The sequence below is a fragment of the Apium graveolens genome, chromosome 3, assembly GCF_009905375.1.
Source record: "Apium graveolens cultivar Ventura chromosome 3, ASM990537v1, whole genome shotgun sequence".
Taxonomy (NCBI): domain Eukaryota; kingdom Viridiplantae; phylum Streptophyta; class Magnoliopsida; order Apiales; family Apiaceae; genus Apium; species Apium graveolens.
Window position 1 is genome coordinate 233,105,790 of NC_133649.1, and position 15,184 is coordinate 233,120,973.

General features: G+C 44.3%; 1 protein-coding gene across 1 annotated transcript; it reads right to left on the minus strand.

Moving 5' to 3' along the window:
• Positions 1 to 6,021: 6,021 nt before the first annotated feature.
• On the minus strand, positions 6,022 to 6,570 carry LOC141714885 (uncharacterized). The gene has a single exon (XM_074518381.1). The coding sequence runs from the start codon at positions 6,568 to 6,570 to the stop codon at positions 6,022 to 6,024; it is 549 nt and encodes a 182-aa protein (XP_074374482.1).
• Between the last annotated feature and the right edge of the window lie 8,614 nt (positions 6,571 to 15,184).

The window sequence follows — 15,184 nt, forward strand, 5'->3', positions numbered from 1 at the left end:
CAGCTCTCAAGTGAGAGCCTGGCTCTCATGTTAGATCCCAACTCACAAGTATGAGCACAGCTCACAAGTGAGAGCCCATCTTACATGTATGAGCACCGCTCACAAGTGAGAGCCCAGCTCTCATATGAGAGCCCATACCGCACGTCAAGAGCCCAAGTCACATGAATTCATAATCCTAGCTCACGCATGAGAGCTCAGCTCACATGTGAGAGCCCAGTTATTCAATGCACCCATGGGGACCTGTTTAGGGCTCATGATCGAAGGGAGCATAAAAAATACCCCCCAAAATTCATGGACGCATCTTGAAGCTTGAAATTTCCCAATATTAACTTTTATGGCCCCATGAGTGCGAGCCCACGAGGTCGCACCCGACCTTCTCGCATACCTTCCAACGGTCATGTGTTTTGAACCTATGACAGCTATAGGACAGCTGGCGTAGGGATTCGTGCCATCCTCTAAGATGATGACATGTATTGCTTCCACTTTCTTTCTCCTTCCCCCTATAAATATGTGGGATTTCAACTTCATTTCTTCACTTTTCCAAGAATATTAACAAATTGTTGCCCGCTTTGCTCAAGGATCTACCACGGCAAAAACTATCATCACCACAAGAACTGTTTACCGACGGCGATATTCTCCGAGAACAGATTCCTTGAGATCATCCTACGATTCACCTACAGGTTCCTTTTTGATCTTCAATCATTCATATTCACTTTTGTTTGTTCATATGTACCATGCGAGCACACACCACCTGTTCGATGCGAGCCCCTACACAATCACGAAATGCGATGGGAGCCCGTATGTTCGCATAGATACTTGGACGCGATCCCGTGTGTGATGTGAGGACACTTAGGTGCGACCCCATACTTATTTCTACCTATTTAGGGCCACACACTGATATTCACCATCTTCTACAGATGTCGAGTGCATCTTCAGCCCACTCCTATGGATCATCTCCCTCTTCTTCGAGCCTGGCTCATTCCTCTGCCAGCCCGGCTCGCTCTTAAGCTACTCCATCTCCATTAAACCAATACCCACTTGAGCAGCGAGGCTCGAAGGACTTTCAACGCGAGATGACCTCCCTCTCTGGCTGTCTCAATTAACCTATTTCTCCTAGCTCTGCCATCACCCCTCAAGGGGCCCTAGACATTGTTAGAGTTAAGAACTCGATGCGAGCAGGTGGCTCCGGCTCGCTGGACATTCACCTTGACCCTAACCCTGGAGACTACACCAGGGAGACTAATATCTATGACTAGAGAAATAGGCCCGTGGACCTTTCCAAGATACCAGGCATCTCTCAGGGTGGATGAACTTTTACGCCGCAAGCCCGCTCCTATAGATAAAGAACGGGCCGAGGAGATTCTGAGAGAAATGGCTGAAGAGAGAGAGGCTCTCCTTAAGCAAGCTGCAGCCAATGACCTCGACCCCATTCATCTTGACTCGGAGTCTACTGACAGCGACCTGGGGAGTGCCTACTATGACACTAAGAGAGGGAAAGAGCCTGTTGCAGCAGAGTATCCCATCTTGGGGCTCGAGGGTGAAGAAGACAGCTCACATTGGTCTTACGATTCCCCTCAAAGCAAGGAGGTGGCAGATGTGATAAGCCAATTCAAAATTTGTAACTATAACTATGTTCATGCGGCTTCTCCTGAGACTTACATACCTCCTGCCCATCCCGAACTTAAGGGTGAAATCATTTTTAGGAAGCAGATCATCCTAGATGGGGAGGAGAGTTCTACCACAGCCGAGGAGATAAAGGTGCTCGCTTGCCGCGACCTTCCCACCCCGCTCACTCAAAAGCATCTGGATGAGCTCATCGAATAATTCCAGCTTGAGGGTCACATTATCTTGCCCAGGCTGCACATACGATGCTATAGGTTCAACCACCAGGAGAATGGAGGCAGGGTGCCTCGCATGGTCTTATCCACCTTCTTGCTAAGGCTAGGAATCTCTTCACCCCTCCACCGTTTCATTAAGAACGTTTGTGAATACTACCAGCTCGCACTCCTGCAGATCAACCTGAATGGATACCGGACCGCCCTCGCTCTATACATCATGTAACATAGTGTGGGTACCCTCCTCTAACTGCGAGGCCACTAGGTTACTTTCTCAACTTGAAGCACTCACCAAACGACTTTGGGTATTTCTATCTCCTTGTCTGGCCATGCTTCAACAAAAAAAACCTCATTCACAACGGGCCGAGCAACTCAGGGAAGTGGAAGAGCCCTTACTTCTATATTCACGAGGTGCCTCGAGTTCAGACTCACTTCTACTATAACCCATGTAAGATAAGTCCTTTCTGGACGCATTTCTTTTCTTTATAATAGTTCTTTCTTAACAATCAACCTTTTTACTCATCTCCAGCCACCCCGCCCTGCACTGTCCTCAATGGACAGGAAAAAATAAACGCGGATAGCTTTCTAGGACTTCCCAAGGCGGACAGAGATATCCGAAAACTCATAACGACCTCAAACCTGGTCGCGTGTGGGTTTTTGAAGGAAGGAGTGAGGCTGACTTCTCAAAAGAAGAAGTCAAAGAAAAGATTAAGGAAAGGTAAGAATATCGGGCCAGCATATGCGAGCCCAGGTTCTCGCACTTTTATATTTCCTGCACGCGTCTCACTTTATATTGCATTTTAATTTCCTACATCTCTTACCTGCTCGCATTTTTTCTTGAATTGTTTGAGCTTTTATCCTTTACGCACCTTGCTGTGACTAATATATTATTTATTTTTACCTTTTAAATGGCCATCTCGCTCATTGCCTTCATGGAGGAGGCTAAGCAAGCCGTGACCTCGGGCCTAGTTCAGCCCACAGCTGCGACCACGGCGGCTCGCACTCAAGTTAATCCTCCAGCTCGCATGACCACTCTTACCGAGCTCCTCAAGAGTGGAGGGCCCTCTCCTCAGCTAAAAAGGCATTGGGGCCCTAAGGATGGAAGAACTGACGAGCCCGACCCGAAAAAGGCTGCTCCATCTGATGCCCCCTCCCCACTTCTTCCTATGCTAATGCAGTGGCAACCACATTTGGCCGGCTCTCTCAGGCTCATGTCAGCGACCAGGATGTGAAGAATTGGACTTCTACTTCTCTTAAGGCCAATAATGACGCGTTGACCAGGTCTGCGGCTGAGGTGTACTACTGCCCACCTATCTAAGGCTCGAGAAATGCGAGCCATCAGCCAGGTCAACTTAAAGCTCAACTCCAAGGTAAAGTCTCTCCAGAGCAAGGTTAATGAGCAAAGGCAGGATAAAGTTAAGCTTGTGAATAATTACAACTAGAAGATGTTTGATTTGTCCTCTCCTTATGAGAAGACGCTAAGGGCCCAGAAGGAGGCCCATGACCTAGCCGCAGATGAGTGGAAGAGGGAGAAAGAGGCCCTCAAGGAGAAGGTGCTCGAGCTGGAGGGGTCAGTTTCTGCCTTAACTGCGGGCCGTGAGGCCGCCCTCGCGGATGCCAGGAACCTGGGGCTAGGAACTTTATGAAGATTTTCATCAACAAGGTTCCTGACTTCGATTGGGGGTTCTCTAAGTGCTGGAACGTCCAGGCATGCTAAGAAGCTGAAGCTGGACATGCAGAGGGATGTTCCAAAAGACGAGGAGGCCCGGCTCGCAGCTGATCAGGCCCGGATCGTAGTTGAACATGCCCAAAAGGAGACAGAGGCTGGCAAGTCTTAGTTTAATTTATCTTGATGATAGGCTTTTTTAATGGGTAAGCGGTCACCCTACTCGTCTCGCAGGTGTACTTGAAATTTCTTGCCCTCGGGCTCAACTATTTATAACTTGTTTGTATAAATTGTCAAGTCTTTGTGCCCGCATTTACTTTTATCACGCTAGCTGATTTTCCTCGCCAAATTTATTTATTTTATATAAACTTAATGTGACCCTAATGACCAAAGGTTATCATAGCCCTGGCCGCGTATGGCGGGTGTCACACCTTGACAGTGAGCCAAGCCCACCAGCTCGCATCGTTGTCTAATTTTCAGGTAGAATAAGTAAAATCAATGATAGGCTCACATCACTGCTAACTCACAATTGTTGCATGTATACTTGCATTAGCGAGTCGGGCCCATGGGCTCGCATCCTGCCACTATTGGTCTAGGGTTATTACAACCCTGGCCGCGTATGGAAAATCTCTTTATTTGGTAGAGGGTTGGGCTCCTCGGCTCCCACCCTCGAGCTCATGCTGCCTTTTTTAATTTGAAATAAGTAGAATGTACTCATGACACACCTAAGAAAACAAACTCGCATCCCTACTAGCCTATTATTGTTATCTGGCCGCGTATGGTTTATTTCCCTAGAAGCGGGCTGAGACCATAAGTTTTAAAAAAGGGAGCGTGAGCCAAGGATACAGGCTCGCATCACGGCTATCCCAAAATTTTAAGTCTGTTTTAAACTTACATGGCATGCCTCAAGGTGAGCTTGTGGGCACCTCTTCTACTTTCATAGTTTTGTCTTCATCTTTAATCCGTTTCGTGCCCACTATTTTTCCAAGCGGGTCGAGGCCCAGCTCGGTTTATAGATTTGTTGCAAAGTGGGTCGAGGCCCGGCTTTACTTGTGATTTTAACATATTAATAAAGTAACTTTTTTGTCCTCACATGGGCTCCCAAGGATGGGCTCCCCTGCTGGTATTTTAATCTATTAGCAGGTGTTAAAATATCAAGGCACAAATAAACATCAATCATTCATTCATAGATAATGAAAAGTGAAAAGATTATATGCTTGTGGTCTCAGGGAGGAACCTATATGGCACTACCCCCCGAGACTTAGGAATATTTTAAGATAATACTAAGTCTGAGAAGAATAATATTATTGATAATACTTGCGGAGGTGTTCTACATTCCAGGCTCTCGGGATCAACTTGTCCTGCATATCATTGACGTGGTAGGTTCCCTCCCAATGTACTAATTTTATCTTGTAAGGGCCTTCCCAATTTACCCCAAAGACTTAGTAGCTCACCACCTTGGTGTTTGGCATGACCCGGCGCAAAACCAAATCTCCCACCTTAAAAGTCCGGGCTCGAATCTTACTATTGTAGTGCCTTGCTGTCCTTTGTTGATATGCTGCTATCCTGATCCGAGAATCTTCCCGAGTCTCTTCAATCATGTCCAAGTAGAGTCGATGGTTGACCTCATTCACCTCTGATTCATAGTTATCCCTTCAAAAAGATTCTTCCCCTACTTCAAAGGGCACCATAGCTTCACACCCATACACAAAGAAAAAGGGGTCTCTCCAGTTGTAGTCTGAGGGGTCGTGTTGTAAGACCACAGGACCTGTGCGAGCTCCTCTGGCCATGTTCCTTTCTTCTCCTCAAGTTTTACCTTCAAGGTGTGCTTAATGATTTTATTAACAGCCTCCGTCTGCCCATTGCTTTGGGGGTGGAAAAATGCACTAAAACTCTTCTGAATTCCCAGCTGCTCACAGAATTCCCGCATCTCCTTGCTATCGAACTACTTCCCGTTATCATATATCAATTTGTAAGGGATGCTATAGCGGTATACAATAGTTCAGTATACAAATTCCTTGAGCTTCTTTACCGTGATGGTGGCCAAAGGCTCGGCCTCTGCCCATTTAGTGAAGTAGTCCACCACAACAACTGCATACTTGATGCCCCCCTTGGCCTTCGGGAGTTATCCAATCAGATCAATTCCCCATATAGAAAAGGGCCAAGGGCTCATGAGGGATGTGAGAGGAGCCACGGGGCTATTTTAATAATTGGCATATCGCTGACACTTATTACAAGCTCGAGAGAATTCAAAGGCATCTTTTTTCAGCGTTGGCCAATAGTAACCCTGACGGAGGATTTTCTGAGTTAGGGAGCTACCCCCGAGTGATTGCCACAAATTCCCTCGTGTACCTCCCTTAGGATATAATTGCATTCATTGTCATCTATGCACTTTAGGAGAGGCACACTGAACCCTCTTTTGTATAAGACCCCTTCATATATCACATATCGGGCTGCTTTGTACTTTATTCTTATTGCCTCATTCTTTTCATCTGGAAGTGATCATTCCTTTATGTAAGGTTAAATAGGTCTCATCCATGTGAGGCCGAGGTCACTTCCAATGTTGCCCACTTCGTGTTCGGGCACACTAGGATGCCTCTGTATATCGAGGGACACGACCCCAAACAGAGTGGCCTCACAGCGCGAGCCAAGCTTAGCCAGCTCATCCACACCTTCATTCTGCCCACGCGAAATCAGTTCCAGACTCTCCTCTTTGAACCTTGCAATTATTCTCTGCGCACACTTCAGGTAAAGCTCTGTTCTTGGCCCCTTAGCTTGGTACCCCCCATTTATCTGATAGACCGCGATCATGGAGTCGCTGAATACATTCAAATTCTCCACCTTCATTTCCAGAGCTAGCTTGAGACCGTTGATTAGGGCCTCATACTCAGCATCATTGTTGGTTGCATGGAAGTCCAGGTGGGTTGTGTGTCTGATCTTGTGGGCCTCTGGGCTGATTAGCTCAATTCCAGCTCCTACCCCATCTCCGGTAGAGGCTCCATACACAAATAGGCTCCACCATGGGGCACTATTTTGGCTTTCCAGCCCGACCTCTTCTGCACTAGGCATGATAACAAGGGTTCCCTACTCCACTTCTTGATGTGGAGGGAATTCTAGGAAAAAATTGGCCAGGGATTGGCCTTCCTCGAACTGGTCGATCTCAACCGTCCACTTTAGCATTCGACCAGAAGACTCCGGTTTGTGCATTACTTGCCTGAGGGGATAGGAGGTTCATAATTCTATCCTGTAACGCGTACCCAGCTGTGGAATCGCCCAGCTGGTCGATTCGGGGTAGAGGAAAACTATCCTTTGGGTAAGCTTTATATAGGTCAGTGAAGTCCACACATGTCCTCCATTTGCCATTTGGTTTCTTGACAAGCACTGGATTGGCCAGCCAGATGGGGTAAAAGGCTTCCCTTATAAGCCCTGACTCAATCACTTTATCCACTTCTTTTTTGAGGGCCTCTGCTCTCTCCACTAATCGGCCGCATCTTCTGTCTGACCCCCTTCTTCTTTAGATCTAAGTTAATCCAGTGGCACATGACATTCAGGTCAATATCTACTATATCAGAGTGTTACCATGCAAAGACATCCAAATTTTTCCTCAAGAATTCAGCTAGGTCTTCTCTCAGGTCAGGGCCCAAGTTAGAGCCTATTCTGAGTACCTTGGAAGGATCATTCGGGTCTACCAAGATTGGGATTTTGTCCTCTACGGCCTCAGCCCTCTCAACCATTGGGGTCATTCTCGGGTCCAAGTCTGCTCGAGCCTCACTGGTTTCTCCCACTTCCGTGATTTTCAAACCTTCTGTGTCCTCGAGCTCTGGATGGTGAGCTCGAACTGGATTTACCAAGTGTTCAGAGGTCACGATGACCGTGCGAGTGATTTCATTGGGCAGATCCATGGTTATTGTTGTTTCTTCGCGTGCCCACTTCCCTTTCTTGAGTCTTGCAACGATTTGTTCTGGGCTCTCCTCTTCATCACTTGCCTCTTCTACAATCCCCTTCTGTACCAACATGATGGGCTGAGAGGCCTTCATCAGCAGGGCCCCTGGGCGCGGTTCCACCTGAATCCCCATATGCTCGAAATAGTTCTCGGGTAATTCCTCGATTGAAATCATGTTACAAGTCTCGTGTCCCTCAGGACGTACTCTCTTCCTGCCCTTTCCCTCTTCCATGAGGACATCACCTTCAGCCTGTTTGATGGTCTCCTTCAATGCATTTCCTAACTCTGTTGCCCTGAGTACCTGGTTATAGCAGACCCTCGATTCGTATTGGCAACTCTTCAAGAAGCTTATCCCCGTGGGGGTTGGGAATTTTACTGTAATATAATGGATTGAGGTCACCATCCTCATTTGCTTCATAAGGGGCCTGCCTATTATAACATTGTAGGCACAAGGCTGATCTATAACTATAAATATAGCGATCTGGGTGGCCACATAAGGCTCTTCTCCTAAGGTCACCGGGAGCCGAATCCTCCCTTTTACTCCGATTGAGTTTCCCGTGAACCCGTACAAGTTCCCAACTGTCGAGGTCAGTTCTCTATCCAACAGTCCTAGTTTCTTATAGACATCATAGGTTAGAACATCTGCCGAGCTCCCGGTATCCACCAATGCTCGATGGACATTCACTGTCCCAATCTTCATTTTAATGACCAGGGCAACAGTATGGGGGTAGTGCACCCATTTTGCATCGTTCTCCCTAAACACAATGTCATCAGCCTCATTTTCAAAGAGCTCCAGGGGCCTTTGGCTCAGATGTTTGACGTTGTTGAGGGGCTTGTCCTTTGCTTCCCCGGCATATCTGTCTATCGCCTTCTGGCTGTCTGCACCAATGTGAGACCCTCCTAGAATAACATGGATGATGTCGGCCCGGGGTACCCTATCTTTGTCTTCTGGGGGTGGAGGAGGGACGGTATGATAATCAGTCCTCTATTTTCGAACCTCCTTGATAACCCACTCTGTAAGCTTCTCTTGTCTTATCAGCGTCTCGATTTCATCCTTCAATTGCCTGCAATCAGCTGTATCATGCCCTATGGCCTCGTGGTATGCACAATACTTCGAAGTATCCCTCTTGTTGTAGTCTGTGAGAGGGGATGCCTTCCAGAACACCCCCTTCCCAGCATAGTTAGCATATATATGGTCAATGGAGGCTATTAGAGGGGTGTGTTTCTGTCATTTGCTTGTATAGGGCCTCCCCGAATCTTTGTTTGTCTCTTTGCCTTAGAAAGACTTCTTGGGGCTCGAACTACGCTGATATGTCTTCTTCCTCTCATCAGGGCTCGAGGACCGGTCTCTCTTGTCTCGATAGTTCTCGCTGATTTTCAGCTCCCTCATCGACTTCTCCACCCTCTTAAAGGGTTTAGCTTGCTCATAGAATTCTGCCAAGGTCCTTGGCTTGCTAGCCTGGAGGCTTTTCCAAAATTTTGACCCCCTTTCAACCCCGCTATCAGAAAGATTCTTGATGGTCTCTTCGCTAGGACCTCTCACCTTAGGAACTTCATTATTGAACCGGTGAAAGTATTCTGCCAGAGGCTCCCCTTCCCTTTGCTTGATGTTGGCTAGCGTGGCCACAGGAGGTGAGTAGTGGAGGGTGGATTGAAATTGTCGGATGAACAGGTCTTCCAACTTTCACCACGTCCTTATGCTAGCCGGTCCTAACTTGGAGAACCATTGATGGGCACTCCTTCGGAGTGATGCTGTAAAAAGTTTACAACAGACTGGCTCCGGCACCTGATAGACCTCCATCTCTGTGTTAAATTGTATAAGATATTCCACCGGGTCGGCTTCGCCGTTGAAAAAAATATCGGGGTTGTGCCTGAATACTCGGGGCAAGAGAGATGATCGAATTGCATCCGTGAACGGTGAAGGGGTCGTCGAGGGCAGGGGTCCCATCTTCTCCTATTCCATCTGATCTAGGATCCTCCTTGGTCACCCACTCTAACGACTTCTCTTTCTTTGTCACCATTTACATTACCAGAGTGGTGAGAGCCCTGAGGTCGCTCATGGCATCCCCTTCCTCTAGTTTGTACCTGCGACTCATGTTCATGATTATCTCTGCGCCTACGTCGTTCCTCCCTCCTGGGCGGGGTGCGTTGTTGTCTTTCTTGAGGAGTCACCGCACACCATCTTTTTAGGTTTCTCTGTTTTCGGGCTCCTTCGCTTCTCTGTCTTTCATGCTATTCTCCAATTTGAGCCTGAGGTCATGCTCACTTAGCTTCTTGTCCATGCGGTCTAGCACTAGTCGACCTTGCCTCGAACGAAGCTGGCTTCTGCCCCGATCTCTTAGAGATCTGGCTTCCCCGCTCAACCTGATCCTGAGGTATCTCTTCCTCTTCTAGTGATGCCTCTTTCTTCTACTTGGTCACGGTTGCCGCGTCATCAAACTCGTGAATCAGCCTTTTTTGAGGACCCTTGCCCTTCCAGCTATGTTGCAAGACCTTAAGGCGGCGAGCCTTGCATTTGGCGTTCCAGACTGAGCTTTTCTCTACCCTTAACATCTGGCCGTTTATATTGTTCATCTGATCGGCTAGCCCTTCGAGATATGTCATGACCGCATGCCCATCCACGGTTGCGATTGGTGGCGGCGGCGCCTGATTCTCTGGGGTGTGTGCTCTACCCCGTTCTGGTCCTTCTTCTTGCCCCCGCTTCCTGATGTCACCACTTGTTTGCCCTCTTTCGTCATCTCTTCTCCCTAAGATGAAAACAGGCCCCTCCTTCTAGCGCCAAATGTTTGAACAAGGATCAAGGATGGTGTTTGAAGGCGGAAGAAGGTTGTTTTAGAGTGGCGGCTGAGCTTGTATGTTGACTCCTCAAAAAAGAATAGGGTTTTATTATTCTCTATCAAGTGTCGACTCATGTCTCATACAAGTGCATACGTACCCTATTTATAGGGATCAAGCCTCACGTAGTTCTTGTGGAACAAGTCACATAGGCTAGGGTTAGGTTTCTTCAATCCGTGCAGCCCAAGCCCATGATAAAGTCAGGCCTTCCGCCAATTAATAACGTAATTCTCGACCGGCTCCACACGCTTCCTATAATCTCATGGCATCTCCGCATTTCTTCCCGTAATTGTAGGAATAACCCGTGTCGACCCCGAAATTTATGAGCAACTCAGTCATCTATGAGTCACTTTCCATGTTGCACACAAAGTTCTTTAATGCGGGCTGGCCCGGTCGCCTCAGCCCGCACTGCATTTTCTCTACATCAATAAATAAGGTGTTTTATTTATCTTCCACAAGATGTGGGCTCATGGGCCCATCTCGCATATGGGCACCTGAGCCCAGGTCGCTTGTCACAAGCCCAGCTCACACGTGAGAGCCTGACTCTCAAGTGAGAGCCCGACTGTAATAACCCCAATTTTTGGAATTTTTGAAACACGAATGAATAGTAACTTTTGTTGATGATGCTGATTAGGAAAAATTATCAGACCACACTATATAGGAATACTGTTATGGAAGTTCTAAGATCGTATTAGTATTCCATAAAGTAAATGAGTGTATGTAAAGGTCGTTAGAATTTGAATCTAGACACTTTGATTTTTCCCGAAAATCCACCAGATTCCGAAAGATTTGAGTATAAGGTAACATGATTAAAAGAATTTAAATTCAAGGATTATAAGAGAGGATCATAAAAGGAATATAAAATATTGAGAAAATTTTTGAGGAACCTAAGTAATAAGATCCCGGATATGACCCCTCAAGCGACAAACGAGAACGAAAGTTAAGTGAATCGTATAACAGATAAGCGGTCATTAGCCAAGTAATTAAGGGTTAATCAAAGAGGTTAGTGGATGATAATGTCATCACACCAACAAGGAGAAGACATGTGTTAACAAGATGACACAAGCATGGTGACATAAGCATGACAAGGAGTTTTGATTTGTTGGTTGATTTATAGCCAAGTAAAACTTATCATGGTAAAAATCTAAAAGTAGCCAAGCTAAAAGAAAGAGAATCAACCAATATAAATCATAAAACACAAAAATTAGAAGTTGACTTTTGCTTTCAAGAATAAAAGCTCTCGGCCAAAACAATACCGGTAACTTCAAACCGCCATATCTCCTTCAATACTCACTCAAATGTTGTGTTATATAGCTCGTTGGAAAGGTATTGAGATGGCCTACAACTCTTGTTCACAAGTCTCATCCAAATAAGCATGGTAAAACCCTCATTTTTACAGTTATTTCAATCAGACTTTTAGAAACTTCAAAACCTAACTTTGTGTTCTTGATTTCTTTGGAAAGATCAAGCTTGTAGGAGGTTAGATTAAGGCTCCCTAAGGCTTCCTAACAACTTAACACCTATCAAGGAAGGTATAAACTTCAAACCCTAGCCTTTACTTTATTTGTTAGTAAGTTTAATGGTTGGTTTTGTGAAATGAAAAGCATGGATTGTGATAATTAGTAGTTTGGTTTGATTTGGAAGTGTTTTGGTAATTGAAGCTTGATTATAGTTCATAGGTCTTGATTGTGGTTGTTTGAGTTGAAAAACTTGGAGGTTATGGACTGATGTGGTATGGTTTAGGTGAAGTATTGTTGTATTGATGGTTATGAGTTGGTTGGTGGTTAATTGGAGTGGTATGAACTTGGGTAATCGCGTAAACATAGCCGTCGTAATGCCCATTTTCATTCAACTGCTTGTTTTAGTGTTCGGGACATAAAGCCAACTAACTAATCTGTAACTTTTCCATGTTTATCTAGATCGTGTCGTAAGCTTCGTTTTTGTATGTGGTTCTCTTTAATCCGATGTACGGTTTAGGAGAAACGACCGTTTTGAGTAACGGCGTTTCGCGAACGAACCATTACCCCTCGCCTTACTTTGAAACCTTGGTTAAGATCCTTAAGTGACAAATTGGAGTATGAAACAATTATTTAAGGTTAATGGGTCAGTTGGTAGAGTATTCGCCAAAGTGTCGCCTTAAAATTCGTAACGGTTAATTTTATAAAAATGGTGAAGCCGAGATTACTCGAGCGACTTATGTGAATCGTTAAGCGTAAAAGCGAACGTTAGGGTCCAATTGGTTAAAGTCTAGTTTCTTAAGCGACCGTGGTTTAATTCCGACTTATGTTGTTGTTCATAGGTTACCGGACCCACTCTAAGCTTAAGTCTACCCCGGAACGCTCAGACAAGTTTTCTACCCGTTATACTGTTGTTGTGATGTAAATATATTGATGCATTATCTTGAGATAAGTGCATGACTGTTATTAGCAAATCTTGCGATATATTGGAGCATGTTGATATGGTATATATATGCATGTTGTGAAATCTTGATATTCTATTATCAATTCAAATATTTATAAACTGCATAATACTTATGCTAGAGATAAGCAGTAGTCGCGTATACCCTTAGTATAGGGGACCCAAAGGTGAACATTTTTCTAAACCGGGAGTCGATGTTCCCGAGTATAATATATATAAATATAATATATATATATATATATTTATATATATATATATATTTATATTTATATATATCTATATATATATAGTTTTCTATAACTATTAATCGAATAAGGTATATTCGATAGTTTTGAATAATAATCAAACTTATTTTCGATTATTCAAATAAAGATCGTACTTTCGTATAAGTATATCTTTGTTATTATTATTCGTTTCAAGTATGAGTTTTTAAAACTTCTACTTCATTTATTTTTATAAAGATTATCCTTTATGGGAATATTATTTAAATAATAATATTCAGAAATTTTCCAACATATTAGGACTGATTTATTTTATTAAATCAGCATTACTCCAAACATTCTTAAAAATATTTTCGAGTCTTCAAAATGATTTTAAAAGTTAGAGCGGATCCCAAAACTCGATTTCAAATTTAAGATCTTCCTTTCGAAGGGGACTTCAATACTCGCTCAAAAATCTGAGGGATCCGGCTCTGTGGTGTATTTTATATTCGCAATGAAGTTGCTGTTTTGAGAAAATAATTTGATTACTTGCCCAACGTTCGGGAAGTAAGTCCATCTAATTGAGTCGGCATAAGCGACAGGCCGGGGTACGGTTTATGAAGGTGTAAGAGGCTGGGTGACAGTCCATCCACGCGTGAGTGGCTGGGTAACGGTCTAGCGCGAGGTCCTAATGCGGCCAAGGTGATGACCGGAGAGGAATTCATCCATCTACAATAGAAAAGGTTACTAATTGGTATCTTTGCCTGATCAGCAAGATATCGGGTTTATGCCAAAATTCTCTTCGTTCCAAATTCATTGGGTATTATAATTCTGTTTATACTTTTCATAACATAGGGTTTCAAGGAATGTATGAGATATATATATAGGTGTATATATATCAAGAATTAATGAAGTATCTAGTACTTCATCTCTTTAAATGATATTTTAAAGATTGAATCTATTCAAGTCTTATCTCGTAGTCTCATCTATGTGATGAACTTTTGAAACTAATTATACCTTGAACGGTGGTAGTTCAAGTAGTATTCGGAAAAAATATAAGTATATTGGAGTATCTTGTAACTTCATCTTTTTAACTTATATCTAGTAAATGATTATCTTATGTATGACAAAGATTTTCAGAAAAATGTTGAGACAAGGTTAGATATATGAGATCACTTTGCAACGATATTTTTATACAGTTATAGACTGGAACTCTGTGTATATTATGCATGGAAGAGGATTTCAAAGATTTTGAAAAGTATATATACATATATACTGATTATTTTGCGACTTGGTCGCGTTAAGATATCAAACTTGGTTCATTTTTGCTTGACCAAGACTTTCAAGAGTACTATGAGAATGCTCATATATACATATTATTTCAGTGGGCTTGTTGCTCACCCCTGCTTTCTTCTTTCATCACACAACAACAGATAGACAAGATGAACAGAACCAAGCTCCAGCTCGTGAGCGGATATGAAACGTTCTGTAGTTTCCTGTAGGCGTTGATGCCGCTGTAGCTGAGGTAGGAACTACCAATAGGCTAGGCTTTCAACTTTTGATGTACCAGACTTATGTATATTTACGAATTGTAGTAATGGAAAAGATTGTGTAAATCTATTCAGAAACCCTTTTGAGGTGTAATGACTTATAATTATGGAATAAAATGACTTGTGTTATTTTTGGTATTCATCTCGGAGACTATTACTTGTGGTGTGTGTATATTGTGGGGTCACAGTACGCAGTAGTTGTTTGTTCATTAAGATTGAGTATTATTAAAGGAAATAGAACTCGTGACAACTCGAATCCCCGACCCCGGATTTGGGGGTGTTACACCGGCTCTCACGTGTGAGCTGAGTCCGGCTCACACGTGAGAGCCCCGCTCACAGGTGTGAGCCCCGCTAACATGTATGAGGGTAGCTCACAGGTGTGAGGGCAGCTCACATGTATGCATGTGTAAGCGTGAGCCCCACTCACATGTGAGAGCCAGCGCAGCTCGCAAGTAAGGTTCCAGCTCACTTGTACGAGCGCAATGGGAGGTCAGCTCGCACGTCACGAGCCCAAATCACATGAATTCACAATCCTATTTCACACATGAGAGCCCAGTTCACATGTGAGAGTTTAGTTATTCAATGCACCCATGGGACCTGTTGAGGACGCATGACCGAAAGCGGACATAACAGAAAGATACAGAAAGGATGAGCTACTACAGATCCTACATACAACAGCCGAAGAAGTCAGTTGATAATGGTGCAAATTTAATAGGTTATATTGCTTAGTTATTGCT